We start from the raw sequence: 27,638 nt of genomic DNA on the forward strand, positions 1-27,638 counted from the left end.
CTACTTAAATTGGTTCATGGTTAAAAGAACAGAGCCCTTAGTTCTCAAATATAAATATGGACATCAACACACAGGTCATGAGCCAATCCAAAGCATGGCTTGTAGAATTAATCAATAAAATGGAATATCTGTATATACAAAGGCCGCCTAGTGGAAATCTAAAAGGTTATTAACAGTCTAACCATCAGAGGGGCCTAAAGAGGGGGGTTCGAACTAAGTTAATGAAAAAGGGGCTAAGAAGGAAAGCGGAAAGAAAGTACAACAAAAGAGAGCCCGAACAGTGACATCTGTTCTTCGGAACAGACAGTTTCACCCTGTTCTTAGGAGCTCGAACTTGACATATAACAAGTGAATTACATAGCCACACGAGACTTTATTTATGCATTTTTATGGCATAAACAAATCTTCATAGACCCAATATCTGAATCATGCAACATTTCAATATAGCTTAATTTTCCTGAATAACTATTTTCAATAGAATTAGTTATGACATGCATACTTAGTTACTACACCCTTCTTATTCTTCATTGTAGATTCTCAGGAAGCCCACAAGGAAGTATTATCCCTGTCTCTTTCTCTATGTGTCTCTTCAACTCTATTAGAATTCAAATTTGGCCCTATTTTTCCGGAGATGGTTTTTCCTAGCAAATCCCTGCATAAACAAACGTTCTTCAAAATCTAAGTATGGAATGCATATTTGTTTAATTGGTAGAGAAAATCACTTCATAATCTCCTCTAGGCATTACAGCAAACACGTGGTACACAACAGAAATCAACATATGTACCTTAGCAAGAAAGGGTAATGCTTCATTGTCTACGCACTTGGCACCATTGTTTTGGGCACATGTGGCTCTTTGAAATATATCATCCTAAGCATAACAATTTAGATACTAACATATTTGGTTGCTTAATACTTTGATACATGGGAAGAAGAATGTTTCATTTTGACACATTTAGTTCTGTTGTGGACCATGAAATAATATTGCAGCCACTAATTAAACCATGCAGTCAAATTGGTATGAAAGCATAATTATGAATCTTCCCATTAAAGATTAAAATGCGATATAATTCTAGGCTGACAACAATAAAAGAAGCAGTACAGATCAACCAAAATGCAAAATTCAACAGAAGAGTGCAAGTTTCAAGAATCTGGAAAGAGATTATGTAGTACAATATTTAAGGATCCTCTAGGACCTCCTGCAGGTAGAACTGTCATCTGCATCATCTACTAACTCTACTACAAAATGAAGCTGCTCGTGTGTCAGCAGTTGTCACTGAATTTTTAGATGACCGGCAGTAAAGTTTGCTGCTTATTTTTGGACTGCTAAGTTTAAGTTTTCCATGTGTGTAGGTGTAGCAGGTAACAGCTCTGAACGCTGAAAAAAAGAATAAAAATCGAATCCTTTCTCCATGCACTCACAATGCCTATGAATTTCACATAGTGTTCGTTTAAACAGCACACACATTGTCCATTCAAAAAGAGGTGGAATAAAATTAAATCTAAACCGAACTTGACAAATTTTTTAATTCAGAGCCTTTGTATAGCTGACAATGGATCATCGTATACAACAAGATCCAGTAAGTAATGCAAGAGCACACACATACATAAGAGTCAAAAAACTGATTAGAAGGCATGACCTACATGGATAGACTGAGGTTTCTGCAGTGCAAGGATTAAAAAATGGTAGCAACATGCCAAAGACAACGACAGTCAAGGATGGCATCTCCTTCTTCCATTCGGTGGTCCTTGCTCTCTGCAATCCCGAAAGAAGAACATACCTTAAAAGGCTGAAATCAGGAGTAAAGAACATATCAAAAGGGTTTAGAAATAGAAAGCAGAAAATTCAAGAGTCAGTACAAAAACAAAATAGGTCTTTGTATCATAAACTCTGTATATCCAAATCACTAAGAAGATCCTCTGCTCTACTACTCCTTCAACTTCGAGGACGCCTCGCATGCTGCGCCTCTTACTGCTAATAAACACATGAACGAATCAGCATTTATGCGTTGAATAAAAAAGATCCCCATGAAACATACCAAAGGGCGATGTAGTGGGACTCAGATCCTGCTGCCCCGCAGTATGGAAAAAGAAAGAAAGAAGTTTATTCTAACACGATTATTGGCCCCAATTTCCTCAACTTTGCGCACAAATTGTTCGAAGGAGTAATATGGGATCAAGTAAGAGTGCCAGTTTAGCGTCAAGCTTGATAAGATTGCAAAGGTCCTCTAGCTGGCATCAAGACAATAATTCAAATTTAGGAGGCCATCAAAAATCAGAATAAGTATAAGTGTGCAGTGAGCAACATCGGGCTACAGTCTCTACTGTTTATGATACCCAAGTTTTATGAGAAGAAGGCAAATTAGAACTATAACACATGCTTAACATCCTGAATATCATGTTGCCAACTTGTGAAATAAAGCTTTTGAACTAACAGTAGCTACGTAGGTACATCTCCTAGATGTTGTTGAGACTGAGATAATGATGGTCATAAAAAAGAGAAGTGAGAACATTACTTCTTACTTTTTACTCATAAAGTTTGCAAAGTTTTAATGACGAGGAGGTACAAACATAGAGAAGTTGTATCATCCAAGAAGGTGCATGTACGTAAACTTTTCTCACATGTTCCAAGCAGTATTGAGCCACACGTCTGGTTCCAATCCTTAGAACAATTGGACTGCAATGCCTGCGGATTTTCACTTGATGAGATTATGTTTTCTAAGATTAAATACAAACAAAAAAAAGACATACACATCCAATTAAATTGATCGGGAGTTGCCTTGGTCTTCAAATTTAAAATGTAAAACATGAATATGTATGTATGCTGCTTCGACAAATCTAGTTCAAGGGATGTTGGTATGGTTCTTCCTATTAGGAAAATTGAACATAGAGGAGGAATCTGCAGACTTTATATTTCATCTTGCATTCTCTTTTTACATGCAGATAAAAAATGAAGTAAATACTTTTAAGTGATAAGTGTTACCTTGGATTTCTACTCGTAAATCTGGGCGTATTTCATGTAGCTAGCATTTTGAATGCGTGAGATTAGATGTGGCTGTGCCTGCGAGCCTGTCAGTCAGAATTCAGAAGCCTGGGTCGTGAAAATGCACTGTTGATTGGTTGTGTACTAACTGCTGGAGCTAAAATGGTCGTAGATCTTCTTGTGCCTTAACTCATCACATGCAGTCCTCCTGCATAGTTCGAAAAAAGAAATAATTCACAAAACAATACTGAGGAAGACATATAATGGTAAGATAGGAACAGCTAGCTAGCCAGCGGCTGAAGGACTCATTCAGTTAACTGGCTTGTAATCATCACCCAGTCGCTCCCAAAATTATTCAGTACAGGGCCAAAATCACAATCGTCAGTCCCATGCAAATCCTTAATTTCCCTTACCGTTGAACACTCATCAGGACTAAATAAATTATGAAAAAAATCAAGTAAACAGAATTACTTGCTAGTGCTTGCTGAATGGTTTGAGGCATCAGGCATGGGGAGGAAATCTCACCAGATGAGGAGGTCCTGCCGAAGGAGGGGATCCCACAGGTCTTCATGCCTCGATCCGGCCAGAAGGAGCAGCCGTCATGACAATGGCAGGGTCGCTCCCCCAACCTTGTAGCCTGCTAGAACAATGACAATAATGTTGATACACCAGATAAGAAGCGCAAGCCACTTGAGAGCAGTCTGCTTGCCAGAACAATTAATGAATTAACCTCTTGAAGTAGAACAAGCACGTTGACACACAAGTTAAGAAGCACAAACCTTAAGAGCGGTCTGCTTGCGCAAGATATCATTGGACTTGAACATGACTGCGGTAATCCAAATCATTACGAAGAAACCTACACAATATAAACTCAATTGGAATGAGGAACTCCCATCATCTTCTGACCAGCAACTCTCTGCAGTATTTGGATCGAACCAAACTCGCGTCACAAATTCAGGCGTATAGCCTGATGAGGGAAACCTCACGCTTCATAGAGAAGAAAGAGGTAGGTAATGCACGCGGATTCACGTACCTTGCAGGTGCTGGCGGATGAAGACGCCGAGTAGGAGCAGGGAGAAGGGCAGCGCGTGGTCCACCCACCTCGCCAGACGCTGCACCTCATAGCCCTGGTACGGCGAGTCCCCCCTCCCGCCGCCCGCGGGGGCCTCCTCGTCCGTGAGCTGCTGCCCTCCCGCGTTCCCCGTCGGCGCCAGGCGCGTTGTCAGCCCCGGAGATCCGAATCGGCACCTTCCTGTCGGCCCCCGCGCTGGGAACTGCCGCCTCCGGCCTGGGCCCGCAGGACGCCCGAGGAGTTCTTTGGGGGTGAGCTCCTCGCGCGGACACAAACGGGCGGAGCATCGGACGCCCCCCTCCCCCCAATGCCATGGTGTGCCGTCCAGCCGTCGTGCTTCAAGCCCCGGCCGCCTTCCTTCCAGATTCGCTGCCTACGCGCCATCCCTCACCGGATTCATCGAGATCCGACAGTTCCTCGTCGTCGGCGGTGGCAGGCCACGGGTCGCCGGCAGTGGAAGGCTGCGGGTGTGGGGGCACTCGGGGTAGGGGTAGGCGCGCCAGCGAGGTGGGCGGCGGCGGCCAGCGGCGCGCGGTGAGGCAGGGTGGGGCGTGGCAGGAGGCAGCGACGCGCTGGAGGTGTCGAGGAGGCAGGATGGAGCGGTTGCTTGGCTTTTTTTTCTTTTATCTCACACGCAACAGTTTGGGTTACTAACATGAGGACTGCGGGTTGAACTGTCAAAAAGTATAGGGACTCTTTTACAAAAGCGCCGCGACGGTGAACCCGAAGACTTAATCCGTGCTTTATTATCTAAAAATAAATAATATACTACTAGTACAAATGACTGTGTGTTGCATCAGGCGATAAATATGACAGAACTTGCTTCATGGATCTTTTCTGTCACTCTATATATCCAATTTAAATAAATTTTGAACGTGAAAATTTCCTTGTTTTTATTAAGACCTAATATTTTCATTAAAAATGTAAAATCTTTTGAAGAGTAGTATAAAACATTATGTAAATTGGCACATTTCTCTATGAAATATTTTTATGTAAATTAATTATTTCTACTTTACATTTTGAAATGTTTTTTTGTAGTTAGTAGTGCTTTTTGGGGGAATTTTCAAGTGTTTTTAAAAAGTATGAGCATATTTAAAGAGTAGTTAATGTTTTTTTTAGAAATTTGAACATTTCAGAAAAAATATTTTTTAATAGTTTTTAAAAATAATTTTCTTTTGTTTTACATTTGTAAATGTTTATTTGGGAATTTTTAAGTTTACATTTCTAAATGGTTACATTTTTAAGTTTTTTTTATATAGTGTGAATATTTTTTTTGAAACAAAAATAGTCTGAAACTGTGAACATTTCTAAGCTATATTTACTGTTTCATGTGTTGCAACAGGTTTAAATAAATCTGAGAGTTTGTTTGGTATTCGAGAGTTTACATGTCATGATGAATAATAATAATGTACCAATTAAATTGGTTGTAAGACTCGTAAGAATCCACTTTTTGAAGATCCCATTTTATTCCAAAAGTTTGTAATTTTATTCTTTGCTAACAAAATGTAACACCCTCGGTGCGACTATATCTCCCACGTGTCGAGGCACGACTTAGAGGCATAATCGCATTGAAGGCATATGTCACAAATTAGGCAATCTTTACAACATGCCATGTAATATATAGATAATAAAAGGGGAGATAACATAGTTGGCTTACACTCGCCATGTCAATCAAGTACATAAATAACATTATATCATCCAAACACTCATGGCCCGACTACAGCGCCAAAATAAAAGATAACCCAGCATGCGACACGGTCCCGATCATCCTCAACTGGGCACCACTACTGATCATCAGGAAAGGAAACATAGTATCATTGAGAGTCCTCGTCGAACTCCCACTTGGTCACGTGGAGCGGAATCATCAGGCCCTGCATCTGGTTTGGAAGTAATCTGTGAGTCACAGGGACTCAGCAATCTCGCACCCTCGCGATCAAGACTATTTAAGCTTATAGGTAAGGCAAGGTAAAATATGTGGAGCTGCAGCAAGCTACTAGCATATATGGTGGCTATCCTGTTCGCAAAAGAGAGCGAGAAGAGGAGGCAAGGCGTGATCGAGAAACTAGAGTACAACCTGCACAAGCATTACTTCAACACCGTGTCCACTTCCCGGACTCCGCCGAGAAGAGGCCATCACGGTAACACACTCGGTTGATTCATTTTAATTAAGTTAAGCTTCAAGTTATCTACAATCGGACATTAACAAATTCCCATCTGCCCATAACCGCGGGCACGGCTTTCGAAAGTTCAAATCCCTGCAGGGGAGTCCCAACTTAGCCCATGACAAGCTCTCACGGTCAACGAAGGAATAGACATCCTCCCGAGACGTTCCGATCAGACTCGGTATCTCGGTTCTTCAAGACACTTCGACAGGTTAAAACAAGACCAGCAACACCGCCCGAATGTGCCGACAAATCCCGATAGAAGCTGCTCAGATGAGCGCTCCATACAACTAAAACCAAACCTCGAGTTTCCCCGAGGGGGCGCTGCACAGGACTCTAGTTGGAGGGGTGTTGGGCTGCAATACACACGAGGCCTTTTCGGTCCCTCGGTTAACCGTTGGAGTATCAAACGAAGTCCAAATGGTACGAAACTTGACAGGCGGTCTACCGGTAGTAAACCAAGGCCGCTTGGCAAGTCTCGGTCCAATCCAGAAATGTTTAATCCCCACACACGAAATAAAGGTAGAAATGACCACCGGAGGAGAACGAAGCGCCGGAATGCAAAACGGACAACGGGGAAAATTCTCGAATGCATGAGATGAATACGTATGCAAATGCAATGCACATGATGACATGATATGAGATGCACGACAACGATAACAACACACGCAGACAAAGACCCGAACCCGAGAAAATAAAATAACTTAAGGCTGGAAACGGCAAGAGTTGGAATACATATTGGCAAAGTCATATCCGGGGTGTTACACAAAACCTACTCCTTCAAATTGCTCTAAAGAAATTGGATTATGTGTAATAAAAAGTATGATTTCTGGAAAGTTAATAGTTTATAATGCTTGTCACTCTTTTGTTGACACTTTGCATCCTGTAGTAGGAGCACACCCTCCACGGCAACATGACCACTATCCTGGACATTATCATCGGACCTCGATGGGGATCAAGATTAGGGTACATAGAGCTACAGATCCCCCAACCCAGTTGCTATGTAGGGTGAAACATGACGCGAGCAGAATCGACTGTTGTCCACACTTTATCTACTCTTTGTCCCTCCCTCTCTCCTCCCTATATCACCAAGACATCGATGACATCCAGAGTTGAGGAATATCTTGATGGTCAGCAAGTAATGATGAGCCCCAAATATTTTCTCCCTTAAGAAATAGAGTAGTATTTCTTTCCAACATTTCATTTAATTTAATTAATAGTATATCTGATAATATATTTGTAAGTTGTGATACACATGAAAATTAAATTATGACAGTAACAACAAACAATAGCAAATACTGGATGCTACATAATCATGCCCGAATATATATATAATCGATGCACACACATAATGGGTGTTCAGCCGGAAAAATATATAATCGGTGCACGCACATAGCATCCAGTAGCTTCCGCAGTTCAGTCGGAACTGGCCCGATTCATACGTCCACGGCCTTCGCCACCAGCGCATGCCCCTAAGGTCCGGCCTATCCCGCGCCACTTCGTCTGCTCGTGTTGACCTCGAGGAGGCGGCCAACGCCTGTCCCGCGGCCCACCTGCGACGGCCGCGGTGGCGGCGGGGCTGCTGCGGTTGGGGCGGCAGCCCTGTGCCGTGGTAGTGGAGCTCTCCGATGCGTGGCTGCGGGGCCGGCTCGGTTGCTCGCCAGATCTGGCGAGGCATTGATTGACTCCTGGCGGCAGGCCCGTGGCGGAGGCGCAGGAGGTGCACCACCACTCCCGTGCTCCACCACCACCAATGGCCGCCCCTTTTTTCTGTATCTTCAGATGGGCTCTCTTCTCTTTGATTTGTTCTTGTGCTTCATTTCCTTCTTGATTTGTTTCCTTCTTGATTTTGGAGGCCTCTTGTTGATTTTCTAGGGCGTACCTATATGAGCTGGTGAGATCAGATGTAAAGTAGCGAGGTGAGATTATTTGATGGAAGAAAGATTCTCAACACAGCTACGGAGTACATGTTATGGAAGAAAGCGAGCTAGGTCTTTTTTTGAGAAAAAGAAAGCCAGCTAGGTGCATGATGCGGGCCGGCGATGTACAAAACTTTAGCGTAAACTGATGCGGGCTGCTTCGTTTGTAGGCTGAACAATTAGGACGTCTGGGGCAATGTAGACGTAGGAGTGGATGAAACCGAAAATTACCTAAGCAAAAAATTAGTACCACCTCAAATACGGGTTTTTTCGAAACTGAAAACATAAATTCACGGGAAGAAGCGTATTGTGACGGTGAACCCACGGAGTCAATCCGTGCTTTATTATTAGGCTCGTGCGTTGCAACGGGTGAAAATCAATATCAAACACCCCTTTCCTTTTCGCACCTTATCCTCTCCCCCGCGCTTGTCTGAGATAGTTGTGATGTCTATGCGATCACAATGCACCCAAAATGTGATCAATCTCAAGATGATGAGTTGATCCACAACATAACACACTGTCTATGTAGGCTAGCATTAACTGACAAGCTCATTTGGAATCAGTTATCATACACGAACATCATTAATAGCTAATGAATAACATATGACAAGGTTAAAAATATCACCCTTAGGCCGGCTCCAATGCAAGAGCATTTAAAATCTTGAGCAAATTAACATGCACAATCATACAGCCCTAGCAACTACATTGTGTATACTTTTTTTAGTGTCCAACTCTAGGTTATGTGTCAAGGCCGAAAGTGGCCGGGACAATGGAAAAGCTGCCAGGATTTTATTCCTAGCGCCCGCATTGTACGTGCCCTAACCAAGTTTCAGGTGACAAAAAACACTTTTAATTTTCTGAAAAAATGAGATGATTTTTTAACTCTTCTTGATCATCTACATCCATATGGCAGAGGGCCTCCCAAAGCTCACAAGCAAAAGAGCAATTGAGGCGAGGCAACAAATGTTTGTTTCACTGGGAGATGAAGAAGCTCCTCGATCTGCATGGATTGGTTCTGTTGAAAATTGAGCGTAATAAAAATAAAGTTGCTCATAATTTAGCTAATATTGATTGCTAGATAGCACCGCTAGTTGGTTGTGCCGGTTTCAACCAGCGTATCTAAGTTTTTATTAGTATACTATATAACACTATTACATTTATCCCACGAATAAATTTGTTTGTTGGCAATGGGTATTATGCAACGTGGTTAATTCTTTCCATCATTTACTTTCTTTATTTCTCTTTCCCTCCCTTTCCGGCCTACTCTTTCCTTTTATCTTTCCCTCCCTTTCCTTCCTGCCTTCCTCTCCTTCCTAATATTTGTCCTCCATTTTATTACATGGAGCGCATATATAGAAAGGCCTACTCTTTCCTTTTATCTTTCCCTCCCTTTCTTCCTTATTTCTGTGACCCTGCTTCTCTTTCCTTCATTTTATTTCTCGTGTAATTGGCCTCATCTCATCCTTCCTCAATCGACCCAAGGTTGCTTGGTGATGTAGTAAAACTCATCCCACCTTGCCCCTTGTCAAAACGAGCAATTGAGATAGGCGCGTGGCCCACACTTTGTGACTTCGATAGAAAGAAAAGAAGTTCCTATCTACTGCAGGAAACATCAGCCTGGTGGGTTGGCTAGCGGCTACGTATTCTTTCCTGGACGACCTGAGTTCGAATCCACATATTACCATTTTTTTAGCATTCCGACGATGACCAGGAGGTACACCCCAGGGGTGCCCGTGTGGGCCCCATCTCCAGCTACCGCCTCGAAGGCCCAGCCTTGCTTCGCCAGGACCTGCCGCGCCAAGCCCAGCTCGCCGCAACCGCAGCCCAGCCGGCTTCTGGTAGAACGACCGCTAATAAGGGCCCAAAATCACTACTTTACTACCTATGTCGCGTGTCGCGCCACCTAGTACGATAGACTTTTTGCGGGAAAAGAGCAGGTTTTGCCCCAACTTGGACCCAGGGAAACCAAAGAAGAGCTAGTTTCGCCCTGTTTAGTTAGCGGTGGATGAGCTGATTTCTTTTCACTCCTGTTTCAGAGATACAAAACAAAAGTCCAAATCTGCTAATTGTTCTCTAATAGCACCTGCTCCTGTCGCAATTTCCCAATTTCAAAATGTTGCAAAGCCTGGGGTAGAAAAAAAGGGAGAAATGCTATGGTTACAGGATGCAATTTCCTCTTCGAATAAACCTCGTAATCGTAAAAAAGTGGGTTTTTTAGTGCTAGGCCTAGCAAAAGAGAAATCGCCGCATACTAGGCCCTCCAACTTCTTAAGAGGTTTATCTAAAAGATTCGCGATATATTGACTCCGTGGGTTCACCGTCACAATACGCTTCTTCTCGTGATTTTACGCTTTCAGTTTAAATTTAAAATATATTCGAGGTGGTACTAAATTTCTGTCTCGGTAATTCAATGAGGCGAATCCTGCGCCGGTTCGCCAACTGCGCTTGTAATTGGGCCGGCCCGTTTTTCCTTTATTTTTCAAACCCAAGCAAAAAAGGCGAGTGCGCCAGCGGCGCGCGGTGAGGCAGGGTGGGGCGTGGCAGGAGGCGGCGACGCGCTGAAGGTGTCGGGGAGGCAGGATGGAGCGGTTGCTTGTTTTTTTATCTCACACGCAACAGTTTGGGTTACTAACATGAGGACTGCGGGTTGAACTGTCAAAAAGTATAGGGACTCTTTTACAAAAGCGCCGCGACGGTGAACCCGAAGACTCGATACGTGCTTTATTATCTATAATATCCCTAATAAGGGCCCAAAATCACTACTTTACTACCTATGTCGCGTGTCGCGCCACCTAGTACGATAGACTTTTTGCGGGAAAAGAGCAGGTTTTGCCCCAACTTGGACCCAGGGAAACCAAAGAAGAGCTAGTTTCGCCCTGTTTAGTTAGCGGTGGATGAGCTGATTTCTTTTCACTCCTGTTTCAGAGATACAAAACAAAAGTCCAAATCTTTTAATTGTTCTCTAATAGCACCTGCTCTTGTCGCAATTTCCCGATTTCGAAATGTTGCAAAGCTTGGGGTAGAAAAAAAGAGAGAAATGTTGTGGTTACAGGATGCAATTTCCTCTTCGAATAAACCTCGTAATCGTAAAAAAGTGGGTTTTTTAGTGCTGGGCCTAGCAAAAGAGAAATCGACGTGTACTAGGCTCTCCAACTTCTTAAGAGGTTTATTTAAAAGATTCGCGATATATTGACTCCGTGGGTTTACCGTCAGAATACGCTTCTTCTCGTGATTTTACGCTTTCAGTTTAAATTTAAAATATAGTCGAGGTGGTACTAAATTTCTGTCTCGGTAATTCAATGAGGCGAATCCTGCGCCGGTTCGCCAACTGCGCTTGTAATTGGGCCAGCCCGTTTTTCCTTTATTTTTCAAACCCAAGCAAAAAAGGCTAGGCCCTCCAACTTCTTAAGAGGTTTATCTAAAAGATTCGCGATATATTGACTCCGTGGGTTTACCGTCAGAATACGCTTCTTCTCGTGATTTTACGCTTTCAGTTTAAATTTAAAATATAGTCGAGGTGGTACTAAATTTCTGTCTCGGTAATTCAATGAGGCGAATCCTGCGCCGGTTCGCCAACTGCGCTTGTAATTGGGCCGGCCCGTTTTTCCTTTATTTTTCAAACCCAAGCAAAAAAGGCTAGGCCCTCCAACTTCTTAAGAGGTTTATCTAAAAGATTCGCGATATATTGACTCCGTGGGTTTACCGTCAGAATACGCTTCTTCTCGTGATTTTACGCTTTCAGTTTAAATTTAAAATATAGTCGAGGTGGTACTAAATTTCTGTCTCGGTAATTCAATGAGGCGAATCCTGCGCCGGTTCGCCAACTGCGCTTGTAATTGGGCCGGCCCGTTTTTCCTTTATTTTTCAAACCCAAGCAAAAAAGGCTAGGCCCTCCAACTTCTTAAGAGGTTTATCTAAAAGATTCGCGATATATTGACTCCGTGGGTTTACCGTCAGAATACGCTTCTTCTCGTGATTTTACGCTTTCAGTTTAAATTTAAAATATAGTCGAGGTGGTACTAAATTTCTGTCTCGGTAATTCAATGAGGCGAATCCTGCGCCGGTTCGCCAACTGCGCTTGTAATTGGGCCGGCCCGTTTTTCCTTTATTTTTCAAACCCAAGCAAAAAAGGCTAGGCCCTCCAACTTCTTAAGAGGTTTATCTAAAAGATTCGCGATATATTGACTCCGTGGGTTTACCGTCAGAATACGCTTCTTCTCGTGATTTTACGCTTTCAGTTTAAATTTAAAATATAGTCGAGGTGGTACTAAATTTCTGTCTCGGTAATTCAATGAGGCGAATCCTGCGCCGGTTCGCCAACTGCGCTTGTAATTGGGCCGGCCCGTTTTTCCTTTATTTTTCAAACCCAAGCAAAAAAGGCTAGGCCCTCCAACTTCTTAAGAGGTTTATCTAAAAGATTCGCGATATATTGACTCCGTGGGTTTACCGTCAGAATACGCTTCTTCTCGTGATTTTACGCTTTCAGTTTAAATTTAAAATATAGTCGAGGTGGTACTAAATTTCTGTCTCGGTAATTCAATGAGGCGAATCCTGCGCCGGTTCGCCAACTGCGCTTGTAATTGGGCCCTCCAACTTCTTAAGAGGTTTATCTAAAAGATTCGCGATATATTGACTCCGTGGGTTTACCGTCAGAATACGCTTCTTCTCATGATTTTACGCTTTCAGTTTAAATTTAAAATATAGTTGAGGTGGTACTAAATTTCTGTCTCGGTAATTCAATGAAGCGAATCCTGCGCCACCAACTGCGCTTGTAATTGGGCCGGCCCGTTTTTCCAGCAAAAAAATGGCGAGTGCGCCGGCGGGGTTCGAACTCAGGATTTCTTCGTGGAGACCGCAGCGCAATAACCACTAGGACACTAACTCACTTGTGTACAAATACATGTTACCTTCTTTTATTCTTTCCCAGGTCGCGGTTCTTATTCTTTTTTCCTTTTTTTGTTTTCTTCATTGCACGAACTTGGTTCAAATTCGTGATTCTATATTCATGAACTTTCATCAAACTCGATGATTTTTTCAAAAATTTATTAGTTTTTTTAAAAATTGTTGAACTTTTTTTCAAATTTGATGAACGTTTTCAAATTCAATGAACTTTTTTTCAAATTCGATGTAATTTTTTCAAAATCAATAAACTTTTTTACAAATTGGATGAACTTTTTAAAAATCGATGAACTTTCTTTCCAAATTCGTTGAACTTTTCTCAGAATCGATGAATTTTTTTTGAATTTGATGAACTATTTTCAAATTTGATGAACTATTTTCAATACCGACGAACTTTTTTTGAATTCGATGAACTTTTTTTCAAATTTGATGAATTTTTTTTCAAATTTGATGAACTTTTTTCAAATTCGACAACTTTTTATCAAATTCCATGAACTTTTTTCTAATTCTATGAACTTTGTTGAAAATCGATGATTCTTTTAAATTCAATGAACTTTTTTTGTATTTGGTGAACTTTTTGTCAAAATCGATAACTATTTTCCAAACTCACGTTTTTTTCAATTTTTTGTGCTTTCTTCAAATTCATGAACTATTTTTGAATTTGTGAATTGTTTTTTCAAATTCATGAACTGTTTTTTGAAATTTTGCACCAGCCGCACTAAATGCTTCGCCGCTACAGTACCTCTCGCCGCTACAGTACCTCGTGGCGCTGTAGAGCGGCTGGAACGAGCGAGCGAGGACTGCACAGCACTAACAGGCCGAAGGGCTTTCAGGGGGAGAGCAGACGAAGTCGGACGATGGCGGGCACATCGCTCCCAACGGATCCAACGCAGGAGCAGCGTCATGGCGTGGATCTAGAGCAAAACGCGATGGCGACGAAGCTTCTCTGCCATGGCGGCTCGACTGGGTTCCTGCCCTGGAAGGGGAGAGTGAGACGAGGGAGGAGATAGACAGGAGAAGATAAGAAGAAAGAGGAAGGAGGAAAGGGAGGGAGAAGGCAGGGAAGAGGGCGGCGGTCGCGAAGCTATACTGCCATGGCGGCTCGGCTGAGTTCCTGCGTGAAGGGAGGAGAGAGACGGGAGAAGAAGAGGGCGGCAGCGCGAGGTTATCGGCGGCAGTTGGGCTCGCCGGCCGGAGGCGAGAGGAAGGCGGCGGAGATGGCATCCCAAGGAAGAGCTCGGCCTCTCCTCGCTCGCTCGGGCGCAGCGGCGGGTGCTGGTTGTAGCGGGCACATGCTCCCATTTTTTAGAAGAAACATTTTTTATTTCACTTTTGTTTAGGGGAAAGTGTTCTTTATTTGACGGGTACGGGATGTCCTATGATTCAGCCCATCCAATTTACTATTCTCTTTATTGGGCCAGCTTTTGGTACTATAAAAAAATCTTTATTGATTAATAGTACCATCTATTCCTAAAAAGAAAATTAGTAGTACCACCCTGCAAATATACACAGGATCTCACTAATTTATATATGGCCTCAAATAGACAAACAATAAGCCTCTTCAAAAATAATAAAAAACTGCGGGTGAGGTGTAGCTATAATCTAGCAATGACGGAAATAAACAAAACAAATGATGAGGTGTGGGTATAATCCGACAATGACAGACATATGCAAGTCAGTGGTTAGGTTAGTAAAATCTTGAACCACGTATTATATTTTTTCCCGTTGCAACGCACAGGCATGTGTGCTAGTTAGGTAAAGATGCTAGATTAATGAGATCGATCAATGTTGGAAAATAAAGCAATAGAATAATAAACAATAGGAAAAGAAAACAATAAAATAATTAGTCAAAAACAATATAATAAACAATAGGAAAATAAAATAATAAACGAAACATCTATATAAATATAAAAGCAATATGTGTAAAAGATAGAAATGGCGTTGGCCTCGTAGGAGATATAAAAGCAATATGTGCAATTACCCCGCCACCCCCTAGGAGATATTGATTAAATTACCCCAACACTCAAACCATCGATCCCCATCAAATCGTGGCCGCCCTCGTCGCCCTCGCCTCCCCTGCTTCCACTGCCGCCGCCTCCGCCTCCGTCTCCACCGCCGAAGTCCCCGTCGCCATCGCCTCCGCCTGCACCGCCGAAGTCCCCGCCCCCGTCGGCGTCGCCTCCGCATCCACCTCGGCCACCGCCCCCGTCCCCGCCTTCATGCCCGTCGCCCTCGCCCTCGCCCTCGCCTCCGCATCCACTCTTACCACCGCCCTCGGCCCCGTCGCCCGCAATGCCTCCTCGCCGTCTACCGCCGCCGCGGGTGAGTTCTACTTAGTGTAGTGTAATAGTAGTGTATAAAAATATCGAATTTTGTGTATACTAGTAGTGTAAAATTTTATTGTAGTTGTAGACTATGATTTTAGATAGTGTAATTTTATTAGATTTCTAGTACTGTACTTGTGGTTAAATAATGTAGCGTAGTTGTAGACTATGATTTTAGATAGTATAATTTTATTAAATTTCTAGTAGTGTATTCGTGGTGAAATAATTGATGCGGCTTGAACTACGTCGGTATTTCCCCAAAGAGGAAGGGATGATGCAGCACATCTACGGTAGGTATTTCTCTCAGTGATGAGACCAAGGTTATCGAACCAGTAGGAGAACCACGCAACACCACATAAACAGACCCTACACACAAAGAACAAATAATTGCAACCTGACGTAAGAGAGGGGTTTTCAATCCGTCACGGGTAAAAAGATATGTAAAATTGTAGTAGATTGGATAAATAGATCTCACGGGAATGCGAGATAAAATAAATAAATAAAAATTGCAGCAAGGTATTTTTGTATTTTCTGATTTATAGATCTGAAAATAAAAGCAAATAAAAATAGATCGCAAAGGCAAATATAATAAAGAAGAGACCCGGGGGCCATAGATTTCACTAGTGGCTTCTTTCGAGAAAAATAGCATACGGTGGGTAAACAATTTACTGTTGGGTAATTGGTAGAACTTCAATTTATCATGAAGATATCCAGGAAATGATCATTATATAGGCATCACGTCCAAGATTAGTAGACCGACTCCTGCCTGCATCAACTACTATTACTCCACACATCGATCGCTATCCAGCATGCATCTAGTGTACTAAGTTCATGGAGAAACAGAGTAACGCAATAAGAATGATGACATGATGTAGACTAGATCTATTTATGTAGAAATAGACCCCATCTTGTTATCCTTAATGGTAACGCTACATACGTGTCGTTTCCCCTTCTGTCAATGGGATCAAGCACCGTAAGATCGAACCCATCACAAAGCACCTCTTCCCGCAACAAGCAAAATCGATCTAGTTGGCCTAACTAAACCAAAGATTTGAAGAAGAAATACGAGGCTATAAGAAATCATGCATATAAGAGATCAATAGACTCAAATAACTTTCATGGATAAAAACATAGATATTTCATCGGATCCCAACATATGCACCGCAAAAAGAGTTACATCAAATAGATCTCCAAGAGGCCATTGTATTGAGAATCAAAAGAGAGATAGGAAACAATCTAGCTACTAACTACGGACCCGTAGGTCTACAATGAACTACTCACGCATCATCGGAGAGGCACCAATGAGGATGATGAACCCCTCCGTGATGGTGTCTAGATTGGATCTGGTGGTTCTGGAACTTGCAGCGACTGGAATTGATTTTCATCGACCCCTAGGGTTTCTGGAATATTGGGGTATTTATAAATCAAAGAGGTGGTGCGGCACTGAGGTGGGCACAACCCACCTGTTTGCACCTGGGGGCCCAGGCGCGCCCTGGTGGGTTGTGCCCCCTCAGGGCACCCCCCAGGTGCTTCTCTGGCCCATTTGGTGTCTTCTAGTCCAAAAAAATCCAGAAAAAATTTCACTACATTTGGACCCCGTTTGATATTCATTTTCTGCGATATAATAACAAGCAAAAAACAACAACTAGCAGTTGGCACTATGTCAATAGGTTAGTCCCACACAATATATAAAATGATTGTAAAATGATTGTAAAACATCCAAGAATGATAATATAACAGTATGGAGCATTAAAAAATTATAGATACGTGGGAGACGTATCAGCATCCCCAAGCTTAATTCTTGCTCGTCCTTGAGTAGGTAAATGATAAAAATAGAATTTTTGATGTGGACAATTGGACTTTTATATGGTTCAAAGAAATAGTCTAGTTTTGGCATGAGGACTTTAATACTCAAGCATATCAACAAGCAACCATGTCTTTCAAAATATCAATGCTAAAGCAAGTTATCCCGAGCCCATTATGATCAATCATTGATCCATTAATGAAACACACTCGCATATTAGCTACACCCAATGCTCAAGTATGATCATAGTGCCCCTTAGTTGGTGCTCTATATGAGAAGATGGAGACTCAAGTAAAAATAAAAATTCCATAAAGTAAATAGAAAGGCCCTTCGCGAAGGGAAGTACAGATTTGTAGAGGTGCTAGAGCTCAAAGCGAAAAAGATAGAGATAAAAAAAATTGGGTGGCATGCTTTTCCTATCACTGAAAATGATAGAGTAGTTCCCAATACTTTCCATGCTAGATATATCATAGGCGGTTCCCAGACAGAAAATAAAGTTTATTCCTTTTTCCACCAGACTTTCACTTTCCATGGCTAACCGTATCCATGGGTGCCTTCCATACCAACACTTTCCAAGGAATTATTATTTGACAACATAAAGTAAATTCATTTTTCATTTTGGGACTGGCATCCCTAATACCTTTGCCGTACTCTCGTTCAATGACAAGTGAATAAACACTCATCTTGAGAATAACACATCTAGCATGGAAATATATCAGCCACCCCCTACCGTTTCATGAGCGGTATGAGCATACAAAAGAGAAATTTATTTTGAAAATTAGAGATGGCACATACAAATTTGCTTAGAACGGCAAAAGAATACCACATATAGGTAGGTATAGCGGACTCATGTGGAAAAACTAGTTTAAGGATTTTGGGTGCACAAGTAGTGATCATACGTTGTAACATCCCAAATTTTCAATTTGGAATGTTTTACAATTATTAGTTAAGCATCTATGCATTTTGTTTGAATTGAGTGGCATTTGGAAATTTTCAGAGGCTTTTGAATTTTTTTATTGAATTTGGATTCAGCTTGGCATTTAAAAATCTACCTCAATATCCCTGACAAATACTTGAGAAAAAGTATGAGAGGAGCTAACATGACACTCCAAAAATGTCAGAAGAGAATATTGCCAAAAGGTTTGAATTCAAATTCAAATTTTATTTGGAGTTTGCAGAAAATGTTTTTTTAGTTTCTGTTTTGCCTCTTTAAAAATGTCCACGCTATAGGATTAATTCCCCTGAGATTTTTGATATATATATGTCCTATATAAAAATATTATAGGTTTACCTATAATTAGTTTTCTCTCTCTGTGGTATTTCAAAAAAAGGGTCCAAGGCGCCAGCCAGGCCAACCGGCCCAGCAGCGCTAAGCCGCAACCCACCAGCAACCGAGCCGGCCTGCCCCAGCGCGGCGCACGCCCGAACCCCTCTCCCCTCGGTCGCCCGCTCGCTCTCCTCTCTCCCTCTCCCACTGACCTGCGGGGCCCACCCTCATCCCCACCCCTTCTCTTTCCCCTCGCCCACGCTATGCCGCGCCAGAGCGCGTTCGACGTCGCCGCCGCGTCCGAATTCAACGGGATCACGATCCTGAGTCGCCCCTGCCCCAAGAAAGGTGTCCTATAAATACCTAGGCCCCTCCTCTCTCGATCCCCCTAAAACCCTAGCCCAAAACCCACCGCAGTTCGCGCCCTCGCCAAACGCATCTCGCTGCTGCCGCCGCAGTTCGCCGCCCGTTCCGACTCCGGTGAGCTCTCCCTCGATCTCAATTTTCACCCACGTACTTCCGTCGCCGTTGCCCATTTTTTTGACATGTTATGCGGCCCTCTTATCCATAGCAGAGACGACCCCGAGCTCGTCCGCCACCCGCCGGAGCTGCAGAGCACCGGGCTTTGTTTTGCCTCGCACTCGACGCCTGCGCCGTCCCCGAGCTCCAACAACTCTGCCCCCGACTTCCCCAAGCTCCGCCGCATCCGCCCGACGTCTTCTCCACCCTCGCCGACCGCCGGAGACCCCGCCCCGCTCGACGCCGACCTCCGCCACCCTCTGTCGTCGTCGACCTCCGCCGCAGTAAGCCGCCACCTCCCCTCGCTGTTCGATCTGAAACCTAGGGCCTAGATTAGATTCCGAAGGGGTATGGTATTATTTCATATAGGTCGGTTTTAGTTACGGGTTAGATCGGTTTAGGTGGTTTTATTTTGGTTTAGTTACCTGGTTTAGTTAAATCGAACCGATCGGTTTTCTGCTATTAAGTGCGTGCACGGTTTAGTTTATACAACGCCCGAGCGTTGTTTAGTTTTCGGATCGCTTACTGTTTCAGGCCGTTAGCGCCTAGGTGTTTTATTTTATTTGTTCGTTTTTGTTTTTAACAGAATAGTTCCAGTTTTGTAAAATGTATATCTTTTAAGTTATTTAATATTTTTAGTTGATTCTTTTTGCTCTAGTTTGCAAATTTCCTATAGTTGCTGTAGAAATTAGATTCGGCCATGTTTAGGTTTTTAAAAAATTGTTTTATATTAGTTTTATTGAGATTAGTTTTTCTGCTATAAATTGAGTTAGGATTTTTTTTAGTGATTCTTTTTGTCACTGCTTTGTTTGGACTTTATCTAGCAGTAGGAATTTATTTGGGCATTTTTAGTCTTTATTAAAAATAGTTTTTATGCGAAAACAAGCTTTTCTAGTTTATTTTAGCTTGTTGTTAGTTTCTGCTATTCTAGTTATTTTTAAATTTTATTTTTCCTATGTTATAATTTATTTTAGATTAGTTTCTGTAGTTACAGAGAGTGAACATTTATTTACAGAAAAATAAAAGTTTTATTTTATTTTCTTAATAGTTTTGTTTTAGGTATAACAGGAGTTCTATAATAGATATTGGTTTGAATCTTTTTGCACCTAATTTGTATGCTGTTTTCCTCTATGTTAGTTAGTAAAACCATTTTTTGGATCTGTAAAGAAAAGTGTTAGTAGGTTAAAACTATTTCCTTGTTGTTGCTTGATGTGATGGAAACCTTGATTTTGTTTTCCTCGAGTTTTCTTTGATTTTGGTTTGATTGCTTGTGTGTTTTCCTTTAGTTTGCTGATATGTCATTAGTGAAATACTTATTTGTGCTATTGTTTGACTCGATAGAATTTCCGGAGTGCGAAACTTGCTATCTCGAGTCACTAGCGTTTGAAGACCGTCAGCCAGGCAAGTTATTTGATCATGTTTTACAATACCTATGATTTTGTTGCATTAGAATTATTCCTCCCCACCATGCATGTAGTAGGAGAATTTTAAGTTATGTTCTTGAGTAGTATCATGAGGTAGGATGAACCCACTTCCCCTTGTTACCATTGCCCGGGACGATGTAGTTTATTTTGCTATGCTCGTAGACGGGGTTTGATGAGTGTTTCATAGGGAGATGTGAGAGTCAAGATGATGACAACCCCATGACTTCAAGCTCAAGATGGACTTCAAATTCACTACTAGGTGGAGGATGGTTGACGGGCACCCTGGAGGAACCAGCGGATGGCCGGGATGCATGGAGGAGCGCCATGACATCTTGCGGAAAGCTTCACCCAGCCACGAAGAGACGGATGGATACCCTTTGACCGGAAGCTTACCTGTGCAGCCGCAAGCCATTATGGGCTCTGGCTGGGTTGACCCTAGGCGTGACTCTGGACGGACGGTGCCAGCAGATGTAGAAGAACGGTAGGACATGGATGGGTACCGGCAGTGCTCAGAGAAACTCTACGAAAGACCCTGTTTCGTTCATCCTGTCTTCAAACACCAGGCAGTGCGAGGACATAAAGAAGGGAACGATTCTTGCGGGTAAAGTGCACAAGACTCTGCAGAGTAACAACCTAATCGATTAGCCGTGTCCCCGGTTACGGACAAATGAGCCTTTGGAAATTGGAGTATTTCGGAAATCTCAACACTGAACTAAATTAATTGAGGGGTTATTTAATATTTGGGAATGAGACATTGGTTGGCGGAACCATCTCAATAACAACCAACATTTTGTAGTAATTGCAAGCAAGTCCTTTGTTATAGGAAAAAAATTGGCTTTTTCGCAAAAACATAAAACTTAGAGCCCCACAGCCAAATTGCATATAGTGTTAGAAATTTTATTGTTGTTCTCTCTATGACTTGCCGGCATATTCAAAATGCTGACCTACATGGCTGCAACGTCTTATGTTGCAGAGGAGTTTTCCGACCAGGAGTGAGGCTACGATCTACGCTTGGCAATTGCCCTATGGAGTCGGATGGACTTGCTGTTCGTCTACGCTTCCGCAGCTTTGTTTAGTTTATTTCTCATGAATTGGCCTTCGGCCGAATTTATTCTATTGTAATAAAGACTCAATATGAGAATCGTGTAATAAATTCAGGTGTGATTGAACTTTGAATCTTTTCATCAATGTACTGTGTGTGCCAGCATGATCTTGGGATGGTACAGCTACACAGAGACTTGACCGATTTTGGGTCGGGTCGTTACAGAGATGGTATTCAGAGCACACGCTGACCGTAGGACGTAACCCCTAGGATCGGAAAGCCATAGGAAGAGACTATTTTATTTTATGTCCTTATCATTCTGTAATTCTCCCCTGTTCATTTCTGACTTCTCTCCGATTTCAACATTCTAGATGGTCGTCAAATTCATCCCAGTTCTGCTCCCGGAGTTTTGCCAGCCAGATGAGACAATGCTTTTCGGCAGGAGGCTGGTCCAAATCACCAAGGAATTGAAGATTGCTCTGCCGTCTATCACCGGGACCCCTATCATGGCATTTCCAGAAGACCGTCGTTATAGGATTAAGGTGCACATACCAGGGAGAACTTTTGGAAGCCTCTCAGCGCCCGTTGACTTCAAGTTCACTGCTCCCACTTGGATACTCGGGAGAGACATAGCAGTTCATAGTGCACTTGGACGCATCCAGGAGGAATACAGGACCGAGCTTGTTGGATCAGACCACACCATGATTTCTCGCAGGACTGCAGATGGAGAGATTATCTGCACCATAGATGACGACTCCGTCCGCTCATATGTCCAAGACTTGGAGGCTCACATCAGGGCTCTAGAGATTCAGATGCGCAGGAGCTTGAAGACGGTCCAAAAGTTGCATCTTCGTGAAATTGAACTAGAGGATGCAGCACGTGAAGCCCACTATGAGCATGAGGATGAAGTCAAGGATTTTATGGAAAGACTCGAGGACCGGAAGAAATATATTGCCACACTGGAGGAGAAGACGGATCTGGGAGAAGACCTTTTCCCGAGTGGAGATGATGGACCTCTCATGAGCAATGACCAGGATTATGAAGAGAGCTCCACCGAAGGAAGCCGCAAGAGGAGATGCCGCACCAGAGGACGCAGGGATAATTGATGAAGACATTTAGTCGACCGCCATGTTATTTTTATTTTTTGTCGATCAGTTAGGCTGTTATTTTTGATTAGTCGTGAGATTTTGTAATCCGAGTTTGAACCTTGCTTGAGTTGAATGAATAAATGATTGGTGTGATTGTGTTTGTGCATTCATTTGGGTAGTGCTATTTTCTCATTAGACCCTTGTTCTATTCTAATTTCTCATCCACTCCATAACACCAGATGCCTCCGAGACGTGACCCCGGTTTCACTTTCCCGCCGGAGCTCACCCAGTTGATTCAACAGCAGAATGCCTTAATGCAAATGCTCATCCAAAACCAAGGCAACAACAACAACAACAATCCACCGCCACCACCCCCTGTCGATAACCTGACACGGTTCCTAAGGCTGAATCCGCCGGTGTTCTCTAGTAGCACCGAGCCGATTGTAGCTGATGATTGGCTCCGCAAGATCGGAAGGGATCTAACAACTGCTGGATGCACAGATGCTGAGAAGGTGCGTTTTGCCGCACATCAACTGAATGGACCTGCAGCCTCTTGGTGGGAAAACTACACCGCCACTTATCCGGTCGCCACCATGACATGGGATCAGTTCTAGCGGGCTTTCCGCACCGCGCATGTCTCAGCTGGAGCCATGAGTCTGAAGAAGCGTGAGTTCCGCAACTTACGCCAGGGGAATCGTACTGTGGGGCAGTATGTGGATGAGTTCAACAAGTTATCTCGATATGCCCCAGATGACGTGGCCACAGATGCCGCAAAACAGGAGAAGTTTCTTGAGGGACTCAATGATGAGCTGGGAATGCAGCTAATGGTGGCTACCTTCAACAACTACCAGGAGCTGGTAGACAAGGCCACTATACTTGAAGGCAAGCAGCAACAGATTGAAAGCCGCAAGCGGAAATACAACCAGGGAAAGTACAACTCCGGAGCTCAGCAGAAGCCCCGCTATACCCCATACTCGGGAGGACATAACCATCACACCCATGGAGGACATAACCATGGAGGGAATGGGAACAATCGCAACCACGACAACAACCCCAAGTCAGGCAATGGAGGCAACGGCAACCAGCACCGTCCTGCTCCGACTCAGAAGGATCTGAGTCATATCAGCTGTTTCAAGTGCCAGAAGACAGGACACTACGCCACCGATTGTCCAGAGGCCAAGCAGAGGAATGGGAACGACAACGGCAATGGAAGCTCAGCAAAGAAGCCCAACCCTTTTCCTCATGCTCAGGTGAATCACATTGACGTGGAGGACGTCTATGATCAGCCAGAAACTGTGGTTGGTAAGTTTTTATTAAATTCACGTCCAGTATTGGTACTCTTTGATTCTGGTGCAACGCATTCATTCATATCAAGGGTAGTTGTGGAAAAATACGGGTTTCCCACTAGGACCCTTAGAACCCCGATCCAAGTCATTTCTCCAGGAGGAGAGATGATGGCAGGCTTAGGCTGTATTCAACCCTCAGCATCGGAAATCATGATTTTCCCGTAGACCTCATAGTCTTAGAATCCCAGGGATTGGACGTGATCCTAGGCATGGACTGGTTGACGAAGTTTGAAGGGAACATCGACTGTGCCCGCAAGACGATTTTGCTCACCACCCCGGAGTAGAAGAGGATCAAGTATGTATCCAGGCGCACACCGATAAAGAAGCGGGTGAATTCCCTCACGGGAGTGGTTCAGGAGGAAGTGCCTGTAGTGCAAGATTTTCCGGATGTATTTTCGGAAGAATTACCAGGAATGCCACCGGATAGAGAAATAGAATTTATGATCGAATTATTACCTGGAACAGCCCCAATATCCAAGAGACCTTATCGGATGCCCCCGAATGATTTGGAAGAGATCAAGCAGCAGATCAAGGAATTATTGGAGAAAGGATATATTCGCCCAAGTTCGTCACCTTGGGGGACCCCAGTTCTTTTGGTAGAGAAGAAGGATGGAACCCTGAGAATGGTTGTAGATTATCGTTCATTGAACGACGTGACCATCAAGAATAAGTACCCTCTATCGATGATTAATGATTTATTTGATCAGCTAGTCGGGGCCAAAGTATTTTCCAAGATCGATCTTCGATCAGGGTATCATCAGCTGAAGATTCGTGAACAGGATATACCCAAAACAGCCTTCACCACCAGGTATGGTTTATATGAGTATACCGTCATGTCATTCGGATTGACTAATGCCCCTGCATATTTCATGAGCATGGTGAACAAGGTATTTATGGAATATCTGGACAAGTTTGTCGTGGTGTTCATCGATGACATCTTGGTTTTCTCCAAGAGCGAGGAAGAGCACAAGGAACATTTGCGTCTAGTCCTGGAGAAACTCCGAGAACATCAGTTATATGCCAAGTTCAGCAAATGTGAATTTTGGTTGAAGGAAGTCGGATTCCTCGGACATGTTATTTCAGGAGAAGGAATAGCAGTCGACCCCACCAAGGTTGAATCGGTCACCAACTGGCAATCCCCCACCTCAGTCAAGGAGATCCGCAGTTTTCTCGGACTCGCAGGATACTATCGGAGATTTATTGAGAATTTATCCAAGATTGCTAAACCCATGACCGAGCTGTTGAAGAAGGAAACAAAGTACATTTGGACCGAGGATTGTGAAGCCAGTTTTCAGGAGTTGAAGAAACGTCTGGTTACAGCCCCAGTACTCATTTTGCCAGACATACACAAGGACTACCAGGTGTATTGTGACGCTTCTCGTCAAGGGCTCGGAGGAGTGCTCATGCAGGAAGGAAAAGTTGTAGCTTATACCTCCAGACAGCTACGACCTCATGAGATGAATTATGCCACGCACGATTTGGAGTTAGCAGCCGTAGTGCACGCACTCAAGACGTGGAGACATTTCCTTGTCGGAAATAGTTGTGATGTTTACATGGATCATAAGAGCTTGAAGTACATCTTCACGCAGAAGGAGTTGAACCTCAGAAAAGGAGATGGCTTGAATTGATCAAGGACTATGATATGAGATTGCATTACCACCCAGGGAAAGCAAATGTTGTAGCAGATGCCTTGAGCCGTAAAAGCCATGTGAACACCCTCATAGCTGGAGGATTACCTCAGAATTTAGCTGACAGTCTCAGAGATCTCCGATTGGAAATAGTACCAAGAGGATTTGTCGCCACCTTGGATATTTAGTCCACTCTGACCGAAAAGATCCATGAGGCCCAGAAGACGGACAAGGAAATTGCAGAGATAAAGGAAAAGATGAGTAACGGAAAGGCTAAAGGTTTCCGTGAGGATGAACACAGAACTTTATGGTTTGAGGATCGCATATATGTGCCCAATGACCCAGAGGTCAGGAAGTTAATTCTTCAGGAGGCCCATGATTCACCGTACTCGATTCACCCAGGCAACACCAAAATGTATCTGGATTTGAAGGAAAGTTTCTGGTGGACAGATATGAAGAAGGATATTGCCGAGTATGTAGCAGTATGCGATGTTTGTCAGTGAGTAAAGGCTGAGCATCAGAAGCCGGCAGGGTTACTTCAACCACTGCCGATTCCCGAGTGGAAATGGGAAAAACTTGGAATGGATTTTATCGCAGGATTACCCAGGACCCGTTCAGGTTATGATTCCATCTGGGTAGTGGTTGATTGCTTGACCAAGGTAGCTCATTTCATTCCCGTAAAGACTACATATACCAGCTCTAAGTTAGCCAAGATATACATGACCAGGATCGTATGTCTGCAAGGAGTTCCGAGGAGTATCGTGTCAGATAGAGGAACACAATTTACCTCAAAGTTTTGGAATCAGTTGCATGAAACTTTGGGTACGAGGCTGGAGTTCAGTACAGCTTTTCATCCGCAGATAGATGGACAGACCGAGAGAGTCAACCAGACTCTGGAGGACATGTTGAGAGCCTATGCGCTAGACTATGGGTCTAGCTGGGATGACAATTTGCCATACGCAGAGTTCTCATACAACAACAACTATCAGACCAGTTTGAAGATGGCCCCTTTCGAAGCTCTATACGGAAGGAGGTGCAGAACACCATTGCTGTGAGATGGTGTTGGAGACCGAAAGCTTTTTGGTCCCGATCTTATCAGAGACTCCGAAGAGAAGGTCAAACTGATTCGAGATAGACTCAAGATAGCCTAGTCAAGACAGAAGAGTTATGCCGACAGTAAACGCAAGGAGGTAACGTATGAAGTTGGAGACCGAGCCTATCTCCGTGTGTCCCCACTTCGTGGAATCAAGAGATTCGGTGTTAAAGGAAAGTTAGCACCCCGTTTCATAGGCCCCTACAAAATCCTCGAACGCAGAGGAGAAGTTGCATACAAGCTGGAATTGCCAGAAGGTTCATAATGTCTTCCATGTTTCCCAGCTGAAGAAATGCCATGCTGAGATGGCCGATATTCCTTTGAGAGACACAGTGCCCCTAGAGGCCATACAGCTCGACAGTGATCTGACTTATGAGGAGAAACCCGTCAGGATTCTTGAGACTGCGAACAGAGTTACCCGCAGCAAGACCATCAAGTTTTGCAAGGTTTTGTGGAGTCATCATTCCGAGGAGGAAGCCACCTGGGAGTGAGAAGAAGATCTCCGCCGAGACCACCCGCACCTATTTGCTAGCCAACCCGAATCTTGAGGGCGAGATTCATCTTAAGGTGGGTAGGTTTGTAACATCCCAAATTTTCAATTTGGAATGTTTTACAATTATTAGTTAAGCATCTATGCATTTTGTTTGAATTGAGTGGCATTTGGAAATTTTCAGAGGCTTTTGAATTTTTTTATTGAATTTGGATTCAGCTTGGCATTTAAAAATCTACCTCAATATCCCTGACAAATACTTGAGAAAAAGTATGAGAGGAGCTAACATGACACTCCAAAAATGTCAGAAGAGAATATTGCCAAAAGGTTTGAATTCAAATTTGAATTTTATTTAGAGTTTGCAGAAAATGTTTTTTTAGTTTCTGTTTTGCCTCTTTAAAAATGTCCACACTATAGGATTAATTCCCCTGAGATTTTTGATATATATATGTCCTATATAAAAATATTATAGGTTTACCTATAATTAGTTTTCTCTCTCTGTGGTATTTCAAAAAAAGGGTCCAAGGCGCCAGCCAGGCCAACCGGCCCAGCAGCGCTAAGCCGCAACCCACCAGCAACC

General features: G+C 43.3%; 1 protein-coding gene across 1 annotated transcript; it reads right to left on the reverse strand.

Annotated features, from left to right (window-relative positions):
* Positions 1-251: 251 nt before the first annotated feature.
* Positions 252-15,254, reverse strand: LOC125554736. Its single transcript, XM_048718181.1, has 7 exons — positions 15,105-15,254; positions 4,015-4,426; positions 3,761-3,897; positions 3,507-3,621; positions 2,982-3,189; positions 1,643-2,684; positions 252-652 (listed from the first exon to the last, which is right to left on the reverse strand). Exons 1-5 carry the CDS (start codon positions 15,252-15,254, stop codon positions 3,167-3,169), a joined length of 837 nt encoding a protein of 278 aa, XP_048574138.1. The 3' UTR covers positions 252-652; positions 1,643-2,684; positions 2,982-3,166.
* Positions 15,255-27,638: the final 12,384 nt, after the last annotated feature.

This window comes from Triticum urartu, chromosome 4, assembly GCF_003073215.2.
Source record: "Triticum urartu cultivar G1812 chromosome 4, Tu2.1, whole genome shotgun sequence".
In the NCBI taxonomy this organism is placed as follows: Eukaryota; Viridiplantae; Streptophyta; class Magnoliopsida; order Poales; family Poaceae; genus Triticum; species Triticum urartu.